Raw genomic sequence first — 27,113 nt, forward strand, 5'->3', positions numbered from 1 at the left:
CACACAGTTGACAACACGCGCCAGAAGCCAGAGGGTGTTGTTTTCTGCGGTGGGTCTCCACAGATTGACTCTAATTGGCTCTCATCAGTGGCTGCTGGGCCCATCTGGGACTGTTGACTCAGCAGTGAGGGCAGTGAGAGAGAGGTAAATGCTCTCTGATTAGTTGCTCATTTTAGTAAATTAGCCATGATTTCAGGCCCGCTTGCAAAATGTGATAAACTGTGAAAAAGAGCGAGATTTTCTGGGGTATCGGCAAATGACTCAACAACGCCCCCACGGCCACAGAACCCTACGGAGGACAAGAGGAGATACAAGGATGGGACAGGAACATGATTTGAATCGTTCTTAAAGGTTGAATATGGAGAATGAGCAGAACAGCGCCATCTTGTGTCTCAAGATCGTAGCTGAACAACAAAAAATAATTCCAGCAGTCGGGTTGCCAGGTTTGTTGCCGAGTGTATCAAGCGAGAGTCATACAGGGTAACCACCGATTTCAACGAATCAATTAAATTTAAAACAGTATTTAACGTCTTCAACTGGAAGTCTTTGTTTGAGTGGTGTGTAATGGATTAGCTCGCTCTCAACTCAAAATGATTCTTGTCCCTGTCGCCTAACAACAGACAACTCTGGCAACCCACAATGCAACACGCTATTGGCTGCTACAATGGAAACAGAACGTGACAGAGTCATTGTCAAACTCGTCAAGAATTTCTTTAAATATTAATTCAGATTAAATATATTTTTTTATGGAAAAGCAATACTTTCATTCTGCACACCTCAAAACGCCCCGTGCATATTCTACATATTCAGACTTTAACTATACGATTACTCTTGTCTGAGGTCAGCGTGGAGAGTGTCCTGGCCCGCAGTTGTGCTCTACTCCGCAGCCAAAGTATGCCCCCCCAAATCAAGAACCTGTTATAGACTTGATAAATGGACTTGTACTTCTTCTGACTACTCAAGGCTCTTTCACACTTGTCTCATTCACCCGTTCACACTGATGGCAGTGGACATCTACATACCATCTACATCTAACCATTCACACCACATTTACACACCCATGCGCAGCACGGGGAGAAATTCGGGGTTCAGTGTCTTGCCCAAGGACACTTCGACATGTGGACCGGGGGATCAAACCGCTGATCTCTCAAATGGAGGACGACCCACTCTACCACTTTGAAACAGAACAAAGACACTCCGCTGCTCTCTCACCTCTATCGTGTACTGCTCGAATATGCGTAGCTGAAGGAAGATGTCCAGCTTGATCTTGCGTTCATGGAACAGCTCCTCCATCTGGCCCTGAGCCTCGTCCAGCTGCTGCAGCACCCCCTGGATGTGTGCGATGGAGCTGCAGTGAGGTGTCTTATTGGTCGACATGGCAGCGTCTCTGTTGGACGACGAGAGCGAGAAAGCTCACACAGCTGGTAGAGTTACATGCAAAGTACTCTCCCTCACAAATAGCATTGTTTTATTTTCCTTAGCACGATTTCGAGTAAGAGGAGGAGAAACTGAGACAGAATTACGAGGAAAAATCAGTTATAAATGTGTCAATATGATAATTAATGTCCATAATCTCACCTGAGTGGCTGTGGGACTTACACTTTTTAAATGACAGTATTGTAAGTGTGGATATTATTACCTGAGCTCCGTATTAATCCTGCCCTCGCTTTCATAACATTATAAATATTAATACCATTACCTGAGCCTCTCTAACACCATCATGAGTGATTATATATGATATTTTATTATGATTATTACCTGAGCTGCTGTATTAGTTCCTCTCCCTCTTTGATCACATTGAGCGTGGCCTCCAGCGTGGCCGTCTGCTGCTGCTGAAACTGCTGGATCAGAGTCTGAACCGAATCCACCGAATCGCAGCACACCTCGTCCAGCAGCTGCTTCTGAAGCTCCTCCATCCACGACCACAGCTGGACACACAGACGGACACACAGACGGGCACAGAGACGGGCACACAGACGGAAACAGGGACACAGAAAGAAAAACAGACACACAGGCGGACACACAGACGGGCACAGAGACAGGCAAACAGACACACAGACGGACAAACAGACGGACACAGAGACGGGCAAACAGACACACAGACGGACACACAGACGGGCACACAGACGGACAAACAGATGGACACAGAGGGACAAACAGATGGACACAGACACAGAGGGACAAACAGATGGACACAGACACAGAGGGACAAACAGACGGACACAGAGACGGACAAACAGACACACAGACGGACAATCAAACAGATACAGAAAGAAAATACAGACAGACAGACGGACTCACAGAGACACAGATGGACAAACAGACACACAGATGGAAACACACACAGAAGGAAAAACAGACACACAGGCGGACACACAGACGGACGCACAGACAGACAAGCAGATACACAGACAGACAGACAAACAGACGGACAAACAGACACAGAACTTTACTTCCACTGAACCACTTCAACACTGTTGTGTCGAAAATAACACTAACGAGTACAAGACACACCACACTGACGGCTACTAATTGGGCAAGTGTCCAAGTGGGACTCGAACCGCAACTACACATGTCTGAGGAGTCACAGTCTCTGTCGTTACAGACTAATTAATAATGAATTCAGACAGAACTGTTGGAGAATGTGTTGCTTTGTGAGTATGTTTGTGTGTGTGTGTGTGTGTGTGTGTGTGTGTGTGTGTGTGTGTGTGTGTGTGTGTGTGTGTGTGTGTGTGTTTGTCCCCACCTCCTTGGTGTGTGTGTGGAAGGAGACGGACATGTCGAGCAGCAGCTTCCTGTGTTCGACTCGGCGGACGAAGTCCTGGATTCGGACTTCCAGGTGCCTGGCTGCCTTGTAGATTTCCTCGGGGTCGCACTCTCCGGTCTGGGCCAGCTGCTCAGCCGCCTCCAGCAGCTTGTCTGCGTTAGTGTACGTGTTCTGAAAGGGCGGAGGAGGGGCGTGGTCAATATGGTCATCATCATCACCATCATCATCATCATCATCATCATCAACATGGCCGTGGACAATAACGAGCTGTATGCCAATCACACATATCCATAGCTACGGTTCTTCTGATTCATGCCACACTACCAGTCATCTCTCATCTACTCATCATCATCATCACGGTCATCTTTGCTGCTTTTATATTTATAATTATGCAGCATTATTGGTGTCACTATAAGCTTAATTCTTCATTCTTTTTAATTATGAATGTCTCCTCATGTTTTCATCACATTTTTGGCGTCTCAACCTCTCTGGCGGTGTTTCTGAACTCTCACACACACACACACACAGATCAGGTTATATTCATCTCATCTCCAGCCTCTTATCCGGGGTCGGGTCGCGGGGGGCAGCAGCTTTAGCACGGGACCCCAAACTTCCCTTTCCCGGGCCACATTAACCAGCTCTAACTGGGGGATCCTGAGGCGTTCCCAGGCCAGTGTGGAGATCTAATCTCTCCACCTGGTCCTGGGTCTTCCCCGAGGCCTCCTCCCAGCTGGACGTGCCTGGAACACCTCCCTAGGGAGGCGCCCAGGGTTCATCCTTACCAGATGATCCTGAACCACCTCAACTGGCTCCTTTCAACACAAAGGAGCAGCGGCTCTACTCCGAGTTCCTCACGGATGCTGAACTTCTCCCCCTCTCTCTAAGGGAGACTCCAGACCCCCTCCTGAGGAAACACATTTCGGCCGTTTGTACCCGCGACCTCGTTCTTTGGGTCCTGACCCAGCTTTCATGACCACAGGTGAGGGTAGGAACCAAGATTGACCGGTAGATCCAGAGCTTTGCCTTCCTCAGCTCTCGTTTTGTCACAACGGTGCAGTAGAGCGACTGCAGCACCGCCCCCGCTGCTCCGATTCTCCGGCCGAACTCACGCTCCATCGTCCCCTCACTCGTGAACAAGATCCTGAGGTACTTTTCTGTACATCAACAGAATGAGGTTTCCTGTTTCTACCTCTGTGTTCAGCAAAAAGCGACTAAATCCATTAGTGTCTGTTCGTGACTATGAGAAATTATCACAGGAACATTTCACTTTTACATATTTTGTGGTAACGGGACGTAAGGGGTGTGGCTCTACGTTGTGTTGCATTACGATCCCAATTATTCAAGAATATGAGTCAAAGGCCTACAGTCTGGATATTTCACATTTTAGAGGGATTAGAAAGGAGATAAAGATTATAATTTACAAGAGATTATTACTCTTCACTGCATGACCGGTTTGGTTTAGGGTGAGGATTACAGCGGGGGGAGGACAAGAAAGCAGAATCATTCCTGTCACCTGAAAACACGGTAGAGAAACGAACCTGACCTCTTTTATTTTGCAGTTTTTCAAGCCTTCATTTTATAGGACGGACAGGAAATGGGGTGAGAGAGAGGGGGGGGGGGACCTGCAGCAAAGGGCCGCAGGGTGGAGTCGAACCCACCGCCGCCGCCTTAAGGACCTTCAGCGTCTTTACATGGGGAGACTGCTCTGACCACTGTGCCAATGGCCGCCCCTAAACCTGACTTTTTAAAGGGGAGACACCCCAGGAAATATCATCATTTGGTCAATTTTGAGATTTCAGGTTGTTCTCCTTCATTAATGTGGAAAGAAAACATCAAAAGTACACATTTAGGTGGTTATTTTACTAAACTTTGTCTGTTTGTGTTTGTAGATTCCTCCTAAATTCACCAAAAAGAGTAATAGATTAAAAAAACTGAACAAAGTGAGAGATAAATAGATTTCATATGCAATTAAACCAAAAATCAGCTAATGAAAAAATAGATCCTATGAAGTTGTTTCATAGAACTTGTCACAATATCCGATGTTTTAACTGAGTTACAATACTAGTATAATGAAACAGTACTTCTTTCACCTCTTTCACATCATATCCGGAAGAAAACAGAAGCTCTGAGGAAGGCAGGAGTACAAACTGTCAGCTAAGCTAAGCTAAGCTAAGGTAAGCTAAGGTAAGAGGACATCCTTACCATATGTAATTTGTCTGATTACAACAAACTCTACATTTCAATATGGATAAAGAAGACATTAGGAATATAATCGATCTTATTACCCCTCGGAGTAGCCACTAGGGGCAGTCTGTATGTTTAGCTCATATCTCCATGACAACACTGAGGGTGGGTGGATATTTTTGTACCGGACTAGTTTTTATTTTATTGGAGGTTAAAGTTTATGAATAATTAGGGGCGTGGCCTCTTGAGCGACAGCTAGCCTCTGGCCCTCACTTCTCCTCGGAGGTAAACGTCAGCCAGATGGACGTACGCCCCTCCCCCCAACGTCACATACATGCCCTTTTTTGGTCAGAGGAAATGAGGCGGAGTCAAAGTCTGACAAGATGGCGACTCCCGTAGGCGAGGACGATTGGATCAAGTTGAGAGAACGGACAGCAACGGAGACGCTACGTCCATTTTTTATACAGTCTATGTTTCAAATAAAGATTTAAAAAAGTCCTAATAACAACACAGCGCTGGTACAGGGTAATGTTACTACTCGGCGGCGGCAGTCAAAGTTTCGGAGGGGAACCTGAATGCACCATGAAGTTCCAGTGCTTTACCGCCCCCTGTTTATTTACATAACTCGACTTCAGTGAAGCAGGAGCATTTAACAGTTCTGTTGTTTCTCCGTCATCTGCGACTCCAGCTAGCTGCAGACTACTGGTAAGCTAACATTACGCTATGTCTTTAGCCGCATGCTACCAGGCGGTAAGCTACGCTGTGTCCTCTGTGTTTTTGTCTTTATGGTTTCTGTACTTTCTACACTATCACATGCATAATTAACAGAGATTGCATCATTTTAAACACATGGTATCGGAATAGTATCGATACTTTTGACAACCTTTACCTGATCGCACTGAGGCGGAGTAAGAAATTAATATCCCAGTTCTTGGACGTGCTTTTTGGACAAGCGCTACTTGAACCTGAAGCTTTGATCTTTTGACAAAATGTAACCGCCTGACCTCCGTGTCACCCTAACGATGTCGGTAGGCGTGTAAACCCTCACTGGACAAATTGAGATTTAAGGCAGCTGGGGGATGAAGGCTTTAATGAGCGTCCGCAGCTTTCATCGAGTCTTTCTGTTTGATGTTTGCTCAGTTCTAATGGAGAAGCTACTAATCTGATGTAGATGAGGGAAGCCAAAAATAAACTAGCAGTAATGATGGTAAAGAAGACGTTAAAACTCCAGCCAGTTAAACACACGTCCCACTGCATAAAGAAGGGAATAAAGTCTGAGCGTGTCTCTGCGTCTGTGTGTTTGTGGTTAAACATGCTTACATATTCATGTCCTGGCATGTATCTTAAACATGCACTTAATTTATTAATGTTATGTATTTCACTAAGTGGGAAGATCCACAAGCAAAACACCGCAAAGTGCCTAAAAATGCTAACGGAGGGGGAACAATAAGGGAGAGGGAAACGAGAGAGCGCCTGACCCAGATAATGCAGGTCCAGCAGGTTATGGAGGTTAATCCTAATCCAGAGTGTAAACATCAGATTACACAGCTGAATACTCTTTATAGGATTTGCATTCATTCTCTTATAGGATTATCACTGTACTGAAACCCCACTGATCAACGGAGCGAAGGGTTTATTGATTTGCCGTGATTTCTGATTAGACACCTGTTTCACAGTAAGGTTAAACACCTGCACACTTATCTGGACATTTACCAGAGGAGCCCGATGTGAGAATGCAAACGCCCGAATCGGTGGGACCGGACGTGACTCTGCTACTGTAGCTCCTGAGCACAAAGTCTGTGGAACATCCGATTGAGCCCATGTGCGAGTGGGTGTGTTGATGACGTTTCCATATAATCAGTGGTGGGCAATTCTGGTCCTGGAGAGCTGCTGTCCTGCATGTTTTATGTTTCTCTCTGCTCCAACACAACTGATTCTAATGATGTTCTCGTTATCAAGCAGGTGAAGCTTGTGACAGTTTGATCATTGTTAGAATCAGGTGTGTTAGAGCAGAGAGAAACCTAAAACATGCAGGGCAGTGGCCCTCCAGGACCAGGATTGTATACTCTACATCCGAGGGTGAAGAAGAAGAAGAAGAAGAAGAATTACTTCATTTTTATCCCACACGGGGAAATTCAATTAGAAGAAGGTGATTTAAGCGTAGACGGCAATGAAAATATCAAACTAGAGAGACAAGGAGATCCAGGAGCTTCTGGCAGCACAGGCCGACGACGAAATCGTCAAAAGAATGGCCAAAGAAAGTACCTCTTTGCTTATGACCAAGTTACAAACCGGTGTCATCTGCATCATGTCCTGCCTCCTGCGCGCTATACCCGGGCGCCACACTCCGCTTCAACCAAACCGAGTATTTCTAGTAAATGAGAACGCGTCTGACTCAGGGAACCTCCTGTGTGAAAGAGAAACTCTGAGAGAGCTCATTCTGTTTTGTAATTTGGGAGGACAGTGGAGGTCACAAACTACATTATGTTTTTTTTAAGGACTAAAAAGCACGCAATAGAGCCCCGCAGAGGATATTATAAATTGATCGGCTGAGGCAAACGTGGGTGGGAAGTGTGGTAGGAGTCAGCTCCGTAAGACAGGAGAGACAAACGACACAAAGACAAAAGAGGAGAATGAGGAGAAGAGGAAAGAAAGAAGAAAATAAGGGGAAAGGTATGACTTGACACCGTACAGAGCAGAAGTGTCTTATTAAACAGCAGCAGAGACACACACCAGCTACAGAGTCCTTACTTGACTTTAAAACAAATCAAATCAGACAAATTCAATCGAGACAAACAACGCACACTGTCACAACAACAATCCCCTTCAAAGCTCCGCGAGGCTTCAGTTGCGTCTGAACCAATTTGTCTGTGAGCTCTGTGTGCTTCTTTGAGCACAGCTGTGGTGCGTAGATGCTGAACATCAAATATTAAAACGTTAAGATGAATCTGATTTTGCAGAAGCAGGGTTGGACGAGGACAGGCACGAGAAAAGTCTAAAATAACCGATCAAGCCTGTAAACCAGCAACTCCTGTGTCCCGCAAAGTAAATCTACTGTTTTTGTTAATGGAGTCTAGTGGCTTTGACGAGAGCATAGATAACAGCTACGGTTTCCCCCGAAACGAGCGAGTGAGCTGCCCTGGTCTACAGCTTCTCCAAACTAGGGGCGTGCCGTCCGTCATCTCCTGTAGGTAAAACACTGACTATGGGTAAGTAACTCATACATCCACGCTTCAAAAACTCTGAACTATCCCTTTAAAGCAGGGGTGTCAAACTCAGGCCCGTGGGCCAAATCTGGTCCGCGGTGTAATTATATTTGGCCCGCAAGATCATATCATGGTTCTCTGAGAGCTGGCCCACGGGTATAAAGCAGATACACCTACTTTTCTGTTGACACACATGAGCATCCATGCTACCAGTCTCTGCAGACAAACTTAATCCACCCCTCCCCAAAAACGACCCAAAGAAAGATGGAGAACAGGATCTTTGGGAGCGGTGGGAGGCAGATGATCTGTGTCTGAAGGTAAAGAGCTGTTGGTCTCGTCTGCAGAGCCACCGTGGCTGTAACCAAAGAATCAAACAGAAGAAGAACAAGGACCTGCACTGAAAAGGTTCAACAATTTCAACAAATCAATTACACATCTGGAGAGAAGGGAAAACATGCACAATTGCAGTCTTTTTTTTTTGCTTTTTAGTAAATATTAAATTTGGCTGCAACTTTGTCCCAGTTTTTAAATTTGGCCCACTGTGAATTGGAGTTTGACACACCTGCTTTAAAGGCTCGACTTCAGGCTCAAAGAAACCCGAGGGCTCTGCAATAACATGACCTGTGCGCCGTTCAAAATCGTACAGCAAAGTGTCAGTGGTGCATGTTCGACCTTATCTATTTTTACTCAACTATGGCAGATGTTCAAACCATTACTACTACTTTGCACACGAGGCCCCGTTCCTACCCACATTTTTGAAATCTCCGCTGAGAGCTTCAATGTGTTTCTTTGTTTTGTTTCCATCTTTTACGAGTACAAAAAACTCCAGATCCACTTCCAGACGATATGGACTGTAGCACTCAAAATTCAGGAATGGATAACATCTCCTGCAGATCCTTCAGGAAAGGCCCGTGACCATAAATGGTTACGTAGACGCAGAGGCTTCATGCTTCCTGCCATCACCAGGCACGGTGGTTTTCAAAAAATTTGGTATTAATCAAGGAAGATTACTTGCAGATGTTTGCAAGGCAAGCGCATAAACATTTGATTGGAAAAACTTTAAGAACTTTAAAATGGTCGTGGTAGGAGTGGACCTTTCCCGTGTTCTGGTGATACTGTAAGTGAGAGCAGAGACGTGGACGTGCACCGACCCAGAAGCTGAGACGGAGACAGAAGAACATAAAGAAATGCAGCGCACGAAACATGACAAAAGACTGGATTTCTACTAAAAAGTGTCGATCACTGTGGCATTTGTCCGTGTAATTTAGGGCGCACTCACACTGTCCTTCCGCACTGGGCCAAAACAGGTTTTTCAGGTCAAGCCTAGTGCGTTTGACCAGTGTGAGTGCAACCGCTCCGCGCAGAACTGCGGCCAGCTGGCCGTCCACGGCCCGTCTGAGAGAGGTGGGCTTTTTTAGAGCGCGTCTGCACGTGTACGAGTACGAGGCCTACGGCGGTTCTGACGTCATTTATGTGCGCCTGTTCGGAAAAAAGGACCATGCGCGGACATTTATGATGACTCTAAATCACCCGTAGGTGTGAATGGTTGTCTGTCTCTGTTCGTCTCTATGTGTCCTGTGATAGACTGGCGTCCTGTCCAGGGTGTACCCCGCCTCACGCCTGATGCCAGCTGGGAATGGCTCCAGCCCCCCCGCGACCCCGACCCCGGGATAAGCGGTTGAAGATGAATGAATGAATGAATGAATGAACAATTTTGGTTGGATTTGGTCGATGAAAAGATTCAAAAACAGTCGACAAGACGCACAAAAACTCAGAGGTCTATGGAAAGAAAGCATCGCGATGACGTCATCAATGCGTGTGACGTGTTACAGCGTGATGACGTATAGGCAGCAAGAAGCATTTGCACGAGGCCCAGGCAGTGTGAGTACAAATGGGGCTGGCCAGCAGGGGGAGAGGGAGGGCGGGACAAGTACCCTAAAGCCTGGGGTGCGGTGCGGAAGGACAGTGTGAGTGCGCCCTCAGTCTCAGGAAGCGTTACCTTTAATTACAACCCTTGGAAGGAAACCCACGCGGACGCACGGACTCACCTGAGCTACGTCCTCAAAGTCGTCGTGTCTCTTCTGAAGGGCCCGGGCTCTGTGAAGGGACTTCCCGACGCCGGTGTGTTTGCTGAGGAAAGCCTCGCCGTGGTTTTCTATCCAGTCCATCACCTGTGGAAGAGTGAGAACACAATGAACACCTACACCACACACTCACACACACACACACACGCTCGGGATTAAAAGGTCACCTGCTGAAGCTTCTGTTCCTGGCGCTGCAGCCTATCTAGTGTTCGTACAGATGAGCAGTACAAAATGGTCTTGAACCTTATGAATTAGGAATGAAACATATGAAACCTCCATGATATGCGTGGGAAATGTAGGTCACGGCAGCTGAGAGGAAGAGGGTGTTAAATATTCTATGTCAGACGACTGTAGGCCAAACGTCATCTTCAATGAGCTCGATGCAGTCACCGTCATTCTTCATTCTTGGTACTTTTTCATTTGTCATCAAACTGTTTTATCAGCTCTTTTCCTAAAATTCTTCATTTTCTGCCAGTGTTGACGTAAATAGTCTTTTCAAGGACGGCTATGATGCAGGATGGACTGTATTTTGACAATACAGAACTAGTTAGTTAGTTAGCTTTGTAAGTTCCTGACCCTTTAAAACACCAAACACACAAAATAATACAAACAAACTAACTCTGTTCTGTGTTCTACGGAGTAAAATGACTGTTTCTGTCAATAGAGTCTGGTGGCTTTAAAGAGAGCATAGATACAGCTTCAGTTCCCCCTGTGTTAATATGTTTTTATAATATCTATTTAATAATATGTATTGGGGCGGGAGGGTCACCGGTTTGAGTCCCTGTGTGGACCATGAATGGAGAGTGGAGAGTGGACTGGTGGCTGGAGAGGTGCCACTTCGTCTCCTGGGCACTGCCGAGGTGCTGTTGAGCAACCTAACCCCCAACTGCAGCCCCCTCGCTCTGTTTTGCATGTGTGTTTTTCGGGCCTGTGTGTGTAACCTGTGCTGGAAACTTATGATCCACTCGATGTGTGTGGTGCCTTCGCCTGTATTCTCTCTTTACTCGGCCCAGATGGGGGCACCACTTTGTGTCGCCCTTCCCCCTCAGCGTCAGATACTGAAGCCCAGATCACAAGACAGACACATTCAGAGACGACGAAGCTCTGCATTCACTCATTATCTGACAGTGCAGTAACTCTGTAGAGGGATGTCAGTGTTTATGTGTGCGCAAAAGTTAACCTCCACGGGACAATCTTAAAATACGGCAAAGGTAAAGTGATGAAAATGTTCTAAATATAGCGTAACACTACTGCAGCACACTAGGACACTGACTGTGGTTAAATATCTCATACAACTCCACTTTAAGTACATTTTGATTATACCTCCAGTGAGCTTTTAAATGAATGACATTTACTTGTGAGCACTTCTCTCTGGGCATTTCTTCCATTACAAACATCTCAAAGCAGTTTTTCTCGGGCCTTGGAGGAGCAGCGTGTTTAGGGATGAGCCATGTCGTAATTTATGAAGTAAGTGTAGTGAAGTCAGTCCAGCTGGAGCCACAAAGAGGTCAGAGGAAGGTCACGACGCACACAGAGACTGAAAACACACGGACGTCACCACTTTGTGACGCCCTTCCCCCTCAGCGTCAGATACTGAAGCCCAGAGCACAAGACAGACACATTCAGAGACGACGAAGCTCTGCATTCACTCGTTATCTGACAGTGCAGTACCTTCTGGGAGGACTCTGTGGAGGGATGTCAGTGTTGTGTGTGTTATGTGTGCGCAAAAGTTAACCTCCACGGGACAATCTTAAAATACGGCAAAGGTAAAGTGATGAAAATGTTCTAAATATAGCGTAACACATCACCACCATCTACTGCAGCACACTAGCACACTGGCTGTGGTTAAATATCTCATACAACTCCACTTTAAGTACATTTTGATTATACCTCCAGTGAGCTTTTAAATGAATGACATTGACTTGTGAGCACTTCTCTCTGGGTATTTCTTCCATTACAAACATCTCAAAGCAGTTTTTCTCGGGCCTTGGAGGAGCAGCGTGTTTAGGGATGAGCCATGTCGTAATTTATGAAGTAAGTGTAGTGAAGTCAGTCCAGCTGGAGCCACAAAGAGGTCAGAGGAAGGTCACGACGCACACAGAGACTGCAAACACACGGACTTCAGCCTTTGTTTGAACGTGAAGCTAAAACTGCCAAATAAAACCGCACACCTCATACGTTCTCTTTCTCTTACATGTGCATCTCTAGCTCTTCCTCTCCTGGGTCGCATATATCCTGCAGCGTAACAACTCCTGGTTGAAATAGCCCTGTTTTCAGTGATTTATAGTCTATTGGTATGAGCTTACTCCCTCGCTCGCTCGCTCCTCGCCTCACTCTCTACGTACGTCTCTCACCCCTCTGTGCGTCTCTGTGAAACCTCCCCGGAGTCTCATAGAAGCTGATGCATGACGACTACAGTTGGCAAAGCTCTGTTTTCGATGAATTTATAACCTACTGATACAATCTCATCTTCGCTCACTGTGTTCTCTCTCTTGCTGTCTTTCTTCTTCTTTTAAACACTCTCTCACACTCTCTCTCTTGGGCCTCATTGGAAATGTTCGTCCACACTCGGCAGCACCGGGCAGTTGGAGCCGACCCGTTTTAAATTCATTCACTTTGCTCGTGTTTTGGTTTGTGTCCTGCAGAAAATGCAGGGATTTATTGACACTGCCTGGATCCGGAAGTAAGATTCACTTCATTATTCTTCCCATAAATAGATGTGACTTTGTAGTTTTTATATTTGGGACACTTGTGGAGCACCCAAAAGATTTAAAGCTGCGCTAGAAAATTAGCGTGTACAGTTCACCTCGTCTATCTGCTTTTTTTTTTAGCTAAAATCACGACTTAGCAAGAGAAATAACTGGGTCTGTGTTTAAAGAGGGACGCTTTATGTGGACTTTTATTTTCATCTCACAGTATAACGTGTCATTTGTTCCAGACAGCAAATGCATGCTGCTCATTTATGCTCAACGTTTGACACCGATACAAAGCCCTCTATTCCCCCAGGTGCACGTTTTCTGATACCGACGGGACACAACAAAGATGGAACGGATTTAGGCATCTGCACCAGTAATACATTTTCGCAGATCGAGGAATCGCACGCATTACTCAGAGGGGTGGGGCGGATCGATTCCTCAACGATGGAAATCTATTTTTAGGGAGCATCTGTTGTGTCAGTAGAGAATCTTCAGTAAGCAAGTGCTCTGTCCACGCCGACTCTGTTAAATATGAACTCAATGTGTGGAACAATCTGTAAAATACGCTCCTGAAAGAAAAAACAGACAACATTGATGCAATAGACAACGCCGACGCGACAGACAACCCGACGCGACAGACAACGCCGACTCGACAGACAACGCCGACGCGACAGACAACGTCGACGCGACAGACAACGTCGACGCGACAGACAACGTCGACGCGACAGACAACGCCGACGCGACAGACAACGTCGATGCGACAGACAACGTCAACGCTCGCGTGCTGTTAGGACACGCCAATTTCGTTTTAATTTTTTGTTTGCCATGACTTCCCGCTACTCTCTGAATCAAACATGATGGGGGATGAGAAATCCTTATCACTGCCTTTAGTTCGCAATGATTGGTTGAGCTCCGTGTCTTTAGGACAAGTCCACATGAGGCGGATGAGGCGGACTGGTCAATCGTGGGATTTGGCTGAGGGGAAAAAAAACCCTGATGCGTCTGTGCAGAGCATAGAACAGCTGTGGATAGAATGTGCCCTATAGACGATACTACGACCTCTCTGCTTCGGCAGACCTTCACAATCGAATATCGTCATATCGCCAGCCCCTCAGGCAGCGCCTTCACTTCTCATGCCCTCTCCCCATAATCCGCTCTGCCACACACAAGTTGCCAAGCACCAGACAAACTCATTTCCTCCGAGACTCCTCTGGTTTTATCTTACCTGTCCCTGATTTGCTCCAGCAACACATTTGTTTAGGCTTTTGTAGTGAAAAGAGGAGGTTGTTGTATGAACACCTCTGACAAAAGTTCAGCTCAAAATGGCCACGTCACACCGCAGACAACGCTGCGTTCAGTTTTGCCTCTTTTTCATACATTACATTATTACGACCTCCATGTTTGTCTGTAGTCAGAAACTTTTGCTGCCCTCCAGCATCTATACCAATGTTAAGGACCTGTGTAGTTCTGTAGGCAGAGAGGGTTACGTCGTTTCTCTCGTAAAAAGAGCAGAAATGAGCATTTGCTTTCCTTTCCTGCAGGTGGAGCTTTGCGACACGTCTTCATCTGCTGGACTAAACAGTCCCTGCTGTTCCTGTCTTTGCCTGTAGGTGGCACACAGTGGACTGCAGGTGTTTACCTTGTTACTGTACTTTGTGTTCATCATTTTGGAGAAACTCTTAGAGAGTGCACATGTGGACTCTTTACTGGGAATCCAGAGGTTGCAGTAACGCCAGTGGTATTTGGTTGCGCCTCATCCCCCCTGCATTACAGTCAGACCCACGATCACATTAAAGAAAAGTAAAGAAAAGTAAAGAAAAGTGTGATAAACCTCCTCTTCCTCCACTGATGACATCCCCTCTGCTGCTTAAAAATACCCTTCGTCAAAAAACAGAGCTGATATTACACTGCCAGCTCCAGAATATCTCCAAAACCTCCAGGAATCTGCGCTGACACCTTTCCAAACCCACATCGTCCGCTCGTCTGTGAAACACGAGCGGCGGTACCAGCGGCGCAGAGGTCCGCGCTGAGCGTTTTTATCTCAGGAATTTTCACATTACACTGTAGAGCTGGGACCAGAAGACAGCAGAGATGAATGAATGTGTTGTGGTGATTCTCACAGGTTCAGTTCTGTTCATCACTCACACACACACACACACACACACACACACACACACACACGTCTGTTCACTTGATCACATGCTCACATATAAGATTACGTGCTCCACTGTGGTTCTCATTCTCCGACCTTGCGTGTGTAACTCTTCAAAACTGCAGTAAAAAGTTACAATGTTGTTTTTCCCAGTTCGTAAAAAGTCGACATTTTGGAGAAATCAAAGTTTAGTGGAGGTCCAGTTGCAACAAGATATTCCCACTTCGCTCTTGCTGCCACAATCCCAATGTTTTCATTTCACTTTTGTGTGTGTGTGTGTGTGTGTGTGTGTGTGTGTGTGTACCTGCTGGACGTCTTGCTGGAACACACACAGCTGCAGTCTCTGGTGCAGTCGGACCTTTCGATGCTGCCAAATGTTCTCCAGGCGCCGTTGGTGGTGGAGAACCTCGTGAACCACGTCCAGGATGCAGTGAACCTGCGAGAAGGACGTGGACGTCTTGATTTTCATTTAAAATGTACTTCTCTTTTGTAATTGATTGGCACGAGAAGCCCCTTAAACCCGCCCTCAAAAAGGTATGCAGTGGCACTGACCGCTTTGGAGTAGTTGGCCGTGGCTGTCAGCGATTCAGAGTTCCCGGGGCTCAGTGGCCTCTGGAGGACGTCCAGTAGGGCTTTCCCGTCCTGACTCACCTGGGAACACAGACGGGTGAGTCACACAGAGATTAGACAGGAACACAAGCTCAGATACAAAGAGTGGAACTTTTTTTTAAAGGGGACATATTCTGCTCATTCTCAGGGTCATAGTAGGGTTACTGCTATAACATGTTTACATGATTTAATGTTCAAAAACACATGATTGTTCTCATCCTGTCTGTCTGAATACACCAGTGTTCCCCCTCGGTCTGTAACGCTCCGTTTTAGCGCCTGTCTCTTTAAGACCCCCTCCTGAAAAAGCCCGGTTTGCTCTGATTGGTCAGCGATTCTCAGTCTTCCACATCTTTGGTCAGGATGTCTCTGCACCATCACTGCAGCTGGGGAACGACTGTAACATGACTGTAGCAGCACTCTCTACCGCTATATAACAAAGTTGTGACATCACAACTGTACAGGAAGTCCTGACGGCTCGTTTAAAGACACAGTTTCTGAATACGGGCTGTGTGCTTTACTCTGTGGATTGACCGTTTTGATGCTTTCATAGTATTTATAGAACACAAAAGACATGGGAATCTCAGTTTTTTTTAGTTAAAGAATGTTCTGCTTCATCTCGGCTCCATTTCCATCTTCCGCCCTCTCTTTGTTCCCTCTCCTCTCTGACTAAATCGGCATTTCACTGCTGTGCTCGCTGCTAATTGCTAAATTACACACGGAAACACCACTGAAACCTCAACCTCAAGAAATGAGCCCTGTGTCTCTTTTCATATCACCCTGTGCTCCTTTTGTATCTGAATGCCTTTGTGTCTTACGCAAAACACTTTGACTTGTCTCGTTGTTGTTGAAAGGTGCTGTACAAATGCATTTACCTCCTTTGTTTTTTTTTAATTCACATTTTATTTAAACGTTGTGCGATTTTGAAAATCAAACATTTGATTAATCAAGTCCCGGTGAATCGTTTTGAGTCCATCTTCTCTGATTCCAGCTTCTTAAATGTGAATATCTCCTGGTTTCTTTCCTCCTCTGTGACAGGAAACTGAATACCCGAGGAGTGGACGTCATGCTGGATGTTGGGAAACACCAATCTACATTTTCCACTGCATTTTATAGACCAAAAAATAAGGGAATAATAGAGAAAACGACCGACAGATTAATCTACAATGAAAATAAGCGTTAGGTGCATGATTAACATAATGAGATGCACAACAGAAACCAGCTTAAATGGAGTTTTTACAGCAGGGTCAAACTCAGGCCCGTGGGCCAAATCTGGCCCGTGGGTGTAATTATATAGATTATAAATTATAAAGATCAGATCAAGGTTCTCTGAGAGCTGGCCCGTGAGTATAAAGCACATACACGTCTACTTTTCTGTTAACAAACATGAGCATCCATGCGACCAGTCTCTGCAGACACACTGAATCCACCCCTCCCCAAAAACGACCCAAAGAAAGATGGAGGACAGCAGCTTTCAGCAGATGATCTGTGTGTGAAGGTAAAGAGCTGTTTGTCACCGTGGCTGTAACCAAAGAATCAAACATGAGAAACACCACGACAAGAACAAGGAGCTGCACTGAAGAGGTTCAACGTTACACATCTGGAGAGAAGGGAACACATGCACATTTGCAGTCTTTATTTTTTTAGTCAATATTGAGTTTGGCTGCAACTTTGTCCTTGTTTTTAAATTTGGCCCACTGTGAATTGGAGTTTGACACCTCTGTTTTACAGGGTGAGCAGTGATGATAACGGAAATCCAACCCATACTATCGCCTCGATCCGGAGGTAGATCGGCATACGACATGAAGGAGTTTGTCCTTTTGAACCAGTGATGAAGCAAACGCTCTCTGGAGTTCACAGACACCAGCCAAGTGCAACACATGCATCTATCTTCTCTGCTTTTAATCCTTCAGAAGACGTCCGTCGTCACCGAACAGAAAACACGCTGTTGTAACCCATCTTCTCCAATTTAAATCAAACAAGAAGAGCATTACACTTCTATTTTGTTTTTGGAGACTTTAAAGATAGGGACAACACCGTAACGTGCTTTCACTTTCACCCCTTTAAACAAATGCATCAAGTCCAGAGCTGGAGATAAAAAAACGCTCTCGCTGTGTGTACTTTTTGCAGCGTTCCCACTGGAAACAATGCTGTCACAGCGTGCCAAAGTGAACCGCCTCCGCTTAACGTGTGTGTTTACATTATGGTCTTATCTTTTCACAGATAGGGCATAAATTGAGCTAACGCCGTAACAGCCCACCGTCTAAAGATAAAGTGCCAGACTGCTGGCAAAAGGGCAGAGATGAGCGGGAGCGTTCCCAGACTAAATTTAGTGGAACACGGAGGCTTTTCAGACGGCCGTGTGGCAGCCAGCAAACGCCACCCTGTCATCACAGCCGGTCACAGCCACCAAGACTGAGCAGCACCCAGAGGAGAGTATGTATTCTGGGGTGTACATCGCTCCCTGAGGGGTATACTAGTGCTATTTTTGTTAGATTTCAAACTATGCTGTTAGACAGTTTTTTTGTCTTCTGACAGGGACTTTTACAGGAAAATGTCTTAAAAGCTAAAGCGGGACGCATTTTAAGTGATGCTAAAGGACGTCACATCTGGCTGATCTATATCTGGATGGAAGATTTTGGTCACATTGTGCAGCCCTAGCATTACAAACAGACCTGCCTCTCTTAACTATCACTGTCACACAATGACAACCACTGGAGTATGCTGCAAAACACACATTTGTAATGGAGAAAAGAGGAGAAATGGGACATTTTGCATGTAAAAACTGCTATTAAAAAGGATGCATAACACCCACACAGTATTCAAATAAATTTATTTAAAAACCCAATGGAAACTACATTTGGAGGGAACAGCAGGTACTGGATGGTGAGGACCGAGTCGAGGTTAAATAAATAGATATAAAGCGCTGTGAGCTGAAGGAGCAGGCTGTCCTCACTGATTAAGACTAAGGTTTAGTTCCTGTAGATGTTTTTCTTTCCCTTTTTCCTGAGGGCAGCAGCTGAAAGTGGTGATTTAAGTGACGGCTGTTCTCTAACATTTCGCCATGGCGACAGTGGGGTTTGTTCGCAGCTTGTAATTGCACTCAGTTGAACTACTTTAGAAAAGTTGTCTCTTTTCTTTTGACACTCTTAGGGTGCATTCACACTGTCCGTCCGTCCCGTGCCCCATGCTTTAGGGTCCTTGTCCCCCCCTCCAGGCCCGTCTGTACTCACACTACCTGGGCCTCGGAGAATGCTTCTTGCTGCCTATACGTCATCACGCCGTAACACATCACACGCATTGATGACGTCATGGCGATGTGTGGCTTTGTTTACAAATCTTTCCGTAGACCTCAGAGTTTTTGTGCGTCTTGTCGACTGTTTTTGAATCTTTTCATCGACCAAATCTGCAGTAAACACTCCACCTCCGCATCACACCAACGTGAACCTTTCACTGCCATTGTTTGAAATGTCCGTGCATGGTCCCTCCTTCTTTTTTCTATGTCCCAACAGGCGCACAGGAAATGACGTCAGAACCGCCGTAGGCCTCGTGTTCCTACACATGCAAACGTGCTTTACTAAAGACTCTACTAGGCACGGTATGGTTGCACACACACTGGTCAAACGAACTAGACTTTAAGTGAGTATACTTTTCGATTAGAGCCGTAAGCAAACACAGAAATCTTGGAAAAAAAGGGAGAAACTGGTGCCTGTAGCTGACAGAGACAGCTGTGCCTCAGTAAACTGAAACTTCATAACTTCTATTTAGAAACCAAAAGGTGACAACACAGATGCTGCACACTCAGGTTTGGTGCTGACATGTCATATAACATTTTGGGTGGAGTAATAATAATAAACTTTTTTTTTCAATAAACATTGAAAAATAAAATAATAAATGACAGATAAGATCAAACAATTGAATAGTTAGAAAATAAAGGAACTAAAAGTAGCCACAATTAATGAGAAAATAATTTAATAAAGCAAGGAAATATAATATAAAAGGAAAAAAATGTCTTAAAAGGAATAAAATGTCTTAAAAATGATGGGGTTAGGTGTTCATGACTGCAAAAAAAAGGTTAAAATGTGTGTTTTTAACAGTTTCTTTAGAGGTTTGGGGATAAAACGCTTGCTTAAGCCTGTGTGATCTCAGCAGAGGATCAGCAGATGTCGGTTACCTCGGTGTAAGCCTGCGTGACCTGCTCGTACAGGCTCTGGTGGCGGTGGATGGCGATTTCCAGCTCCTGCATCTCGGTCGGTAACCCTCCCTCGCTGCAGACTTTGCACCAGGCCTCCACTTCAGACAGGAACTGCGGAAGCAACACAGACGATTTTGCAATGACATTTTCCTGTAGATAAACAATAAAAACAATAAAATATTCATTATATATATATATATATATAAAATATTCATTATATATATATATATATATATATAAAAATATATATATATATAAAAAATATATATATATATTCATCCTCATGCAGTGAATTAGAATGATTCTCCTGTGACTGAGTTAACTGGGACATGTTCCCTCTTCGTCTCCTTCCTTCAAGATCCCGTCTCTCAGAAATGTTAGAGGATACATTGTTTTATACATTTATTTATGTCTATTTTTACAACATTTCTGACTTTAATGATTTACAGTAGGCTGAGCTAGATACAGGGTGGCACAGTGGGGTGGTGGTTGCCACTCTCGCCTCACAGCAAGAGGGTTCCTGGTTCGAATCACGTCTGGGGCCCTTCTGTGTGGAGTTTGCATGTTCTCCCCGTGTCTGCGTGGGTTTTCTCCGGGTTCTCCGGTTTCCTCCCACAGTCCAAAGACGTGCAGGTGTGAGGTTCATTGATGACTCTAAATTGCCCGTAGCTTTGAATGCATCAATGAATGAATAATCTAGACCATGGGTGTCAAAGTGATCCAGTAAAGGGTCGTGTGGCTGCAGGTTTTCATTCCAACCAAGCAAGAACACACCTGACTCGACTTACTCAATCACCTGAACTGTCTTCACACGGTTGATTCGTTGGACCAGGTGTGTTTTTGATTGGTTGGAATGAAAACCTGCAGCTACACGACCCTTTACTGGATCACTTTGACACCCATGATCTAGATAAATGCAAGGATAACAGCAGGCCGAGCCATATTCCTCATCTACATCTGCATTAGTGTGTGAGCTTTTTTGGCCTTTTTAGAGCAGATCTTCATTTCCGGACTCTGAACCTTAAGACGTCTCTTAGTCCCCCATATGTGAACGAACACTGCGAGCTCTAAAGGGCGCTAGTGTTGCTGCTAATTTTGAGGTAATTGCATCAACATGGCCACAGAATGAAACTGCCTTTCCTCGGCTCTCTTAATCTTTCTCGTTTTCACGCTCTGACGTTTGTTCCCTCGCCACATTTCCTTTCACTCGTGTCTCTTTTTTCCCCATCTTGTGTTTCATCTTTCGTCGGGACACGTTTTTGTCTCTCTCTGTTTTTCATTACGCTCTCTCGATCTCTGCCAGTGCCTCCTCTCCCCTCTTTCATCTCCAGCTCTCTCAAATGTACACTTGTAGCTAATGTCAAGGGCCCAGCAGGAATCAAACAAGCTCCATCTGTTGCCATGTCAACCTTCCAAGAATCACCGGCGGAGCAGTTTGATCTATTAAATATAATCAGATGCTAAAAATGTCCCGTTTACATTTTACATTCTGGACATGTGTCTGCTGCAGAGAGCCTTCTGAGATTAGACAGTTAGCGAATCAGCAACCGAGCACAAGCAAGCCTCGCACTTAAGTGGAAAGGCTTTTCTGCTAATGGCGGCGTGAAGGGCGGCGTCCTTACACCGGGTTAGGAGGATGCACTTCACGCCTGCTGAGTGCGGATTTGTTCGGCTCAGGAGAAAAGCTCCTCTCAAAGACGAGCTCACCTGTTCAGCCTTCTGGTGAAAGACGGACGACATGGCGAGGATGGTGGAGCGCTCGTCGAGTGCGGCGGCGAAACTTTTCCAGTCCTGGTCCAGCTGACTGGAGATCTGTTTTATCTGCGTGGAGGCGTAGTGACCGGCCTCGGCCAGGCGGCTCGCCACCGACATGATTCTGTTGATATTTACATAGGCGTTCTGGGGGAGGGAGAAACAAAAACGTGAATAAAAAGCTGCTGGTAACAAACTGGGTCCTGTTGGTCTTTCTCTGGACAAGACAGACAAGGAAATGCTGTTAGATTGTTGTTTTTAACTCATTTAACTCTTATTTTTCACCATTTCTTGTGTTTTTCTCAATTTCAGTGATTTTTTTTCATTGACTTTTGAAGCAGATGCACTATGTTAAAAGGATAGTTCAGATTTTATGACTCAGAAATGTACTGCTGTGGACCAAGCCCCCACCACAGCCACTTCCTGGTTGATCCAAACAGGAAGTGCCGAAAAACTGCAGTTCTCAGAGTGTCCACTAGGGGTTTCAGGTTTCATAATAGAGCAGTTTCTCATTGACCCTCATGTTAAACAGGCCGTTTACACAGCATCATTAAACCTGTTTAAGACCTGGTACACAAAAAACATTCTAGTCTGTGTGTTTAGGAGATATCTCCATGACAACACTGAGGAGGGCGAATGTTTTTGTACCAGGCTATTTTTTATTTTATTTTATCGAAGGTTAAAGTTCATGAATAATTAGGAGAGCGGCCTCTTGGGTGACAGCTAGCCTCTGGCCCTCACTTGTCCTCGGAGGCTAGTTTTCAGGATTAGCATAAACTGCCAGAAGGCTTTCTAACGGCAAGGTAAAGCGTCGGAAACAGGAATTTATACCTCATATAACTCCACTTCTAACATCCTGAATCCTCCCTTTAAGGTAACTGAGGCAGACAAACAGAGCCAGGCTGTGTGTTTGCATTGGTACTGTGATGATAACTATGGTAACCTCTTCTTGTCTCTACTGTCAGTGACCAACAGTGATGTGACGTGAGAACCGTATGCCTCCGACGACATTAGCTACCATGGAGTTCATGGCGAAGTGGTTGTGTTGAGTCTGCAGCTCCACGGCGTGCTGGTATCCTCGGCCAATCTCCGTGTGACTCTGCAGGAACACTTCCTTGTTGTGGCGGATCCAGTCGAACATCTGCGCACACACACACATTACACATCACACAGCAGTATTAAAAACAACACTGCAAACTGTGTCGCACACTCATTTCTTCTGTCCCGCTGCATTGGAACTGACAGTCGCATCAGGAACAAATGGAAACCATCTGACGTGACCATTAGATTGATTTAAAAGGATTTTTTGAAGCTAAAACACTCGTGGTTGACAGCGTTATGGCTTTTTGTGGTTGGAAAAAAATAGAAGTTGGACCATGAGTTTAGATTTGTTTAGTCAAACTACTGTTTCCAAGTTCAAATATGACCTTTAACACTCAAAACACAGGGAGAAAGTCACCTTTTAAATGATTTGAACTTCACCAGACACAATTACAGACAGTTGGCGACTCCTAAAACTATATTTGTGTGATGCATTTAAAGGTCATCACATAAGTCTAGCTTTTGCAAACAGCTGACGTAACAAATCTCATGTGTCGACAGTAAAGATATTATTATAGTTACTGGAAGTGTGTCTGTCTCTGTCTTTGTCTCTCTCTGTCCATCTGTCCGTCTTTTCTCTCTCTCTCTCTCCTTCTCTTCCTCTCTCCGGTGCAGACAGATGTGCGTCCTCCACAGAGCTGGGTCTGTCTGACGTTCCTGTCTGTTATAGTGAAGGTTTTCAACGCCACCGTACTCTACGGGGGAATTGTTGGGTCTCTGTAAATCATAAATTAGTCATAGAGTGTGGTCTTTACCTACTCTGTAAAGTGTCCTGAGATCACTTTAGTTATGATATGGTACTGTAAATAAAATTGAACTAAAGTTGGTGAGTAAAACGTCTCCATAACTGAGAGAAACTGTGGCAAAAATGACATAAACACGCCTGCGCGGCTGTAAACACACAAAGCAACATGGCCCCTAGTCAGCTTCATCTAAGAGGCGAAGACGACCTTTACGCTCGCTTGTTTTTCCATCGCAAATCAATCTTTGCTGACAGATGGGAGGACGGTTTGTGGTTACCATGGCTACCACATCATCCGTGCAGTCATTCCTCCGGCAGTGTTTTTTTCACGGGGACGAACACCTCGTCAGGTCTGGCCGTTTCTCCCTGGCTCCGGTGCGAGCGCCGAGTGTTTCCTCGCAGTGTAAACTCGTGCACACGCCCCCGCGATTCCTCAGCGCGACGACGCTGATGTGGACAAAAACTGTTTTCTGTTTCTCTCTCTGTTTGCTTTACAGTAAATATTTACCGCTCCTGCATGTGGATTTCTGTGTGGAGAGGCACACCAAGTCAGCTGACACCCGTCTGTGTTTGTGCGTGTGTGTGTGTGTGTCGGAGCGTACAAGCTGCACTTCCATCAACAACACTTAGTCCTACCAAAGACATGCAGCTCTGTCAGAGAGGCAGGACTACAGGCTGACCATGGGTCTCGTGCAGTAACAGCACCACTGCCATAAACCTTTGTCTCCATAATGGAACAATACAATTTGCACTCATATTATGCAAAGCTAATGTATAAGACCTGTGACTCATGATGTAAACCCACGACGTGTGAAACCCACGACCTGGCCCTGACCAGCTCAGTTAAACTTTTCAACTGTTCGATTTCCTTTTGTGCAAGTATTTTTGGCCCGTATCATTGATATGTCTGGACAAATCACGTGAGAGACCCCTATAAAGACTGAATGTGTTGATCTGTTCGGGGTCGCTCAGTTTGCACATTGATCTGATCCAAACTCGAGTGTAAAATAACCCTTAAATACAGATCTTTGTCTACAGTTTATGTCTCCTCACCTGTTTAACTTCCACCACAGTCACCAGATCATATTGGTGTTTATTAGGTGTGCAGATGTTGGCAACCCCTGACACAAAGTTTGCAGTGATCAGTGATCAATGACTGTGTTTTCTGCAGCTGTGCAGCGGTGTCAGTGGTGATCCTGGACACTGGGAGGCCCCAGAGAGGAAACACTGGGGCTGTTTAAAAAAAGATCATCTATATTAAATCGTGAAAAAGCAGCACTGCAGGGTGGGCCTGGGTTGCTGCTCCCTACACAGCCCTGAACGTCACAGCGAGGGGGTGGGCGTGTTGATGACGTTCATGCGGCGAATGCTACCGGAAGAAAACTAGAGACCATCTCGCTATGGGATCCCATCAGCTGCAACGCCAAATCAGGCCATAGGCGTAAAGTGGGTTTAAATCATTTAATTACGTCCGGCGCTTTTGCTCAGACCACTCCTTGAACTAAGCCTTTATATTGATCATAACAACAAAGCTTGTCTTGCAAAGCTGCGACACCATCGCAGACTGACAGACAGACACCTAAAACCTAACACCTACCAAAATTACAGTAGTTGTCTCTGGCACATCTCATCTCATCATTTTGCTATGACACACTCAGACCATCTCACGAGTTGAAAACAATACTAGCTTCACAGTCTAGCTTATAACAAACAATGAGGCTGAAATATAAGATGGCCATATTGACGCCAGCCCACATGCCTGACTGAAGAGACGAGGAGATTTGGGAGCGTATGTCGGTTAGAGCAGACACCAAAATCGTCAGGCAAACTCAGAGAATGGCCAGGGACTCTGTTGTTTGTGACCACATAATGAACAGGCTGCACTGTGTGTCAGCTGCTGCCTCCTGCACGCTCTAGAGAAGGGAGAGAGCTCTACAAATGAAGTGTCACGGTATATGGAACATTGTAATGGTAAAATTATTACTGGATGTGATGCTTGTTGCAAGGTAAAAATAACTAATAACCATGTTTGCATGTGCAACATCCTGCATGTAGCATGACCTTTTGACTTGTACTTGCATGAAAACTGTGACTTTATGAACTCTTTTTGCACTTCTCCAATACCAGGCACATCTTCTGAGTGAGCACACGCAGAGACGGCTTTTTCAGCTAGACGTCTGCTAGCGTAGTTCCTCTTTAAGGTGTTATGTTGGGCACATGATCATCTGACGTGTACTCCACATAGACACCAATGTATGATCATCTGACGTGTACTCCACATAGACATCAATGTATGATCATCTGAAGTGTACTCCACATAGACATCAATGTATGATCATCTGAAGTGTACTCCACATAGACACCAATGTATGGTCATCTGAAGTGAACTCCACATAGACACCAATGTATTAGAATCCTATAAAAACGCCCTGTTCTTGTATTCTGTGCGCCATAACGTGACATTTGCCTGTGCACATGTTAGCGGATGACGCCCTGGTGTATACCCAGTAAAAAAAAGGCTTGTGCTTGCATCAAGGTCTCAAGAAGTTCTGTAACAAAGAAGAAGATTTCTCGTTGTGCAGCAAAAGAACCAGTGGAAACTGTGATCCTGACCAGTCTAGAGAAGTTTCCACTACAGGTTCCCCGTGCATTTGTCTGATTTCCATCTCCTGACGGTGCACCTGAGTGGCATTTACAAAATAAATGCATTCCTGAAGTTGCAACTACCTGTATTCCTTAAATACCCACGACTTCACATCGGGGAGTGTAACCTCTCTAAATATAGCAGTCCGGAAAGCAGCTGAATTAGTTTTGCACGCTGCTTCGAACGGGCTGGTATGATAATGATGAATGAATCCGAGCTTGCAGTCACAACCGCAGCTGATGGCTTAACTGGCGTAAGCGAAGCAGTGCTGGCTGATTTTCCACTGGATTAGCTGCTCACTGTATTCCTCTGTTTAGACAAACAGGCAATTCTGTACACTGATGAGTTTCCAGAGACGTTCACGGTGACGCAGATGTGAAAAAGAAGACTGGAGCAAAGACGGAGCTAAAGATGAACATGAAGAGGAGCTACTGGATAAGCCTCTGCCTTGTAATTTCCAATGAACAATCATATTATTATGTTGAATTTAAGCTGAGGATAATATGGTATTTTAGTTGACAAATTGTTAAAGTTGAGGTGGTTGAGGTGGTTCAGGATCATCTAGTAAGGATGCCCCCTGGGCGCCTCCCTAGGGAGGTGTTCCAGGCACGTCCAGCTGGGAGGAGGCCTCGGGGAAGACCCAGGACCAGGTGGAGAGATTATATCTCCACACTGGCCTGGGAACGCCTCGGGATCCCCCAGTTAGAGCTGGGGCGGCTCAGTCCATAGGTGACTTGGCCGGGAACCGCAGGGTCGCTGGCTCAAGTCCCTGTGTGGACCATGTATGCTCGCCCAATTCATCTCCTGGGCACTGCCGAGATGCTGTTGAGAGAGGCACCGAACCCCCAACTGCTCGGGGCGCCGGTCACTGGCAGCCCCCTCGCTCTAACATCTCTCCATTAATTGCATGTATAGGTCATGTCTGTGCATGTGTGTATTTCGGTTTGTAACATGTATAATAATAAGAGTGAAAAAACTCAATTT

General features: G+C 45.5%; 1 protein-coding gene across 5 annotated transcripts in view; it reads right to left on the reverse strand.

Annotated features, from left to right (window-relative positions):
- kalrna (kalirin RhoGEF kinase a) overlaps positions 1-27,113 on the reverse strand; it is a gene marked incomplete at both ends in the record, with an annotated part of 177,190 nt that overhangs the window by 87,234 nt on the left and 62,843 nt on the right. For all 5 annotated transcript variants that reach the window (XM_083921415.1, XM_083921416.1, XM_083921414.1 and 2 more), the window contains 9 exons: positions 1,213-1,387; positions 1,759-1,928; positions 2,747-2,938; positions 10,206-10,328; positions 15,394-15,525; positions 15,642-15,740; positions 19,870-20,001; positions 21,598-21,789; positions 22,661-22,783. In XM_083921415.1, coding sequence (XP_083777541.1) covers positions 1,213-1,387; positions 1,759-1,928; positions 2,747-2,938; positions 10,206-10,328; positions 15,394-15,525; positions 15,642-15,740; positions 19,870-20,001; positions 21,598-21,789; positions 22,661-22,783 — 1,338 coding nt within the window. The remainder of the gene's footprint in view (positions 1-1,212; positions 1,388-1,758; positions 1,929-2,746; positions 2,939-10,205; positions 10,329-15,393; positions 15,526-15,641; positions 15,741-19,869; positions 20,002-21,597; positions 21,790-22,660; positions 22,784-27,113) is intronic.

The sequence above is a fragment of the Echiichthys vipera genome (assembly GCF_963691815.1).
Source record: "Echiichthys vipera genome assembly, chromosome: 10".
Lineage (NCBI taxonomy): Eukaryota > Metazoa > Chordata > Actinopteri > Perciformes > Trachinidae > Echiichthys > Echiichthys vipera.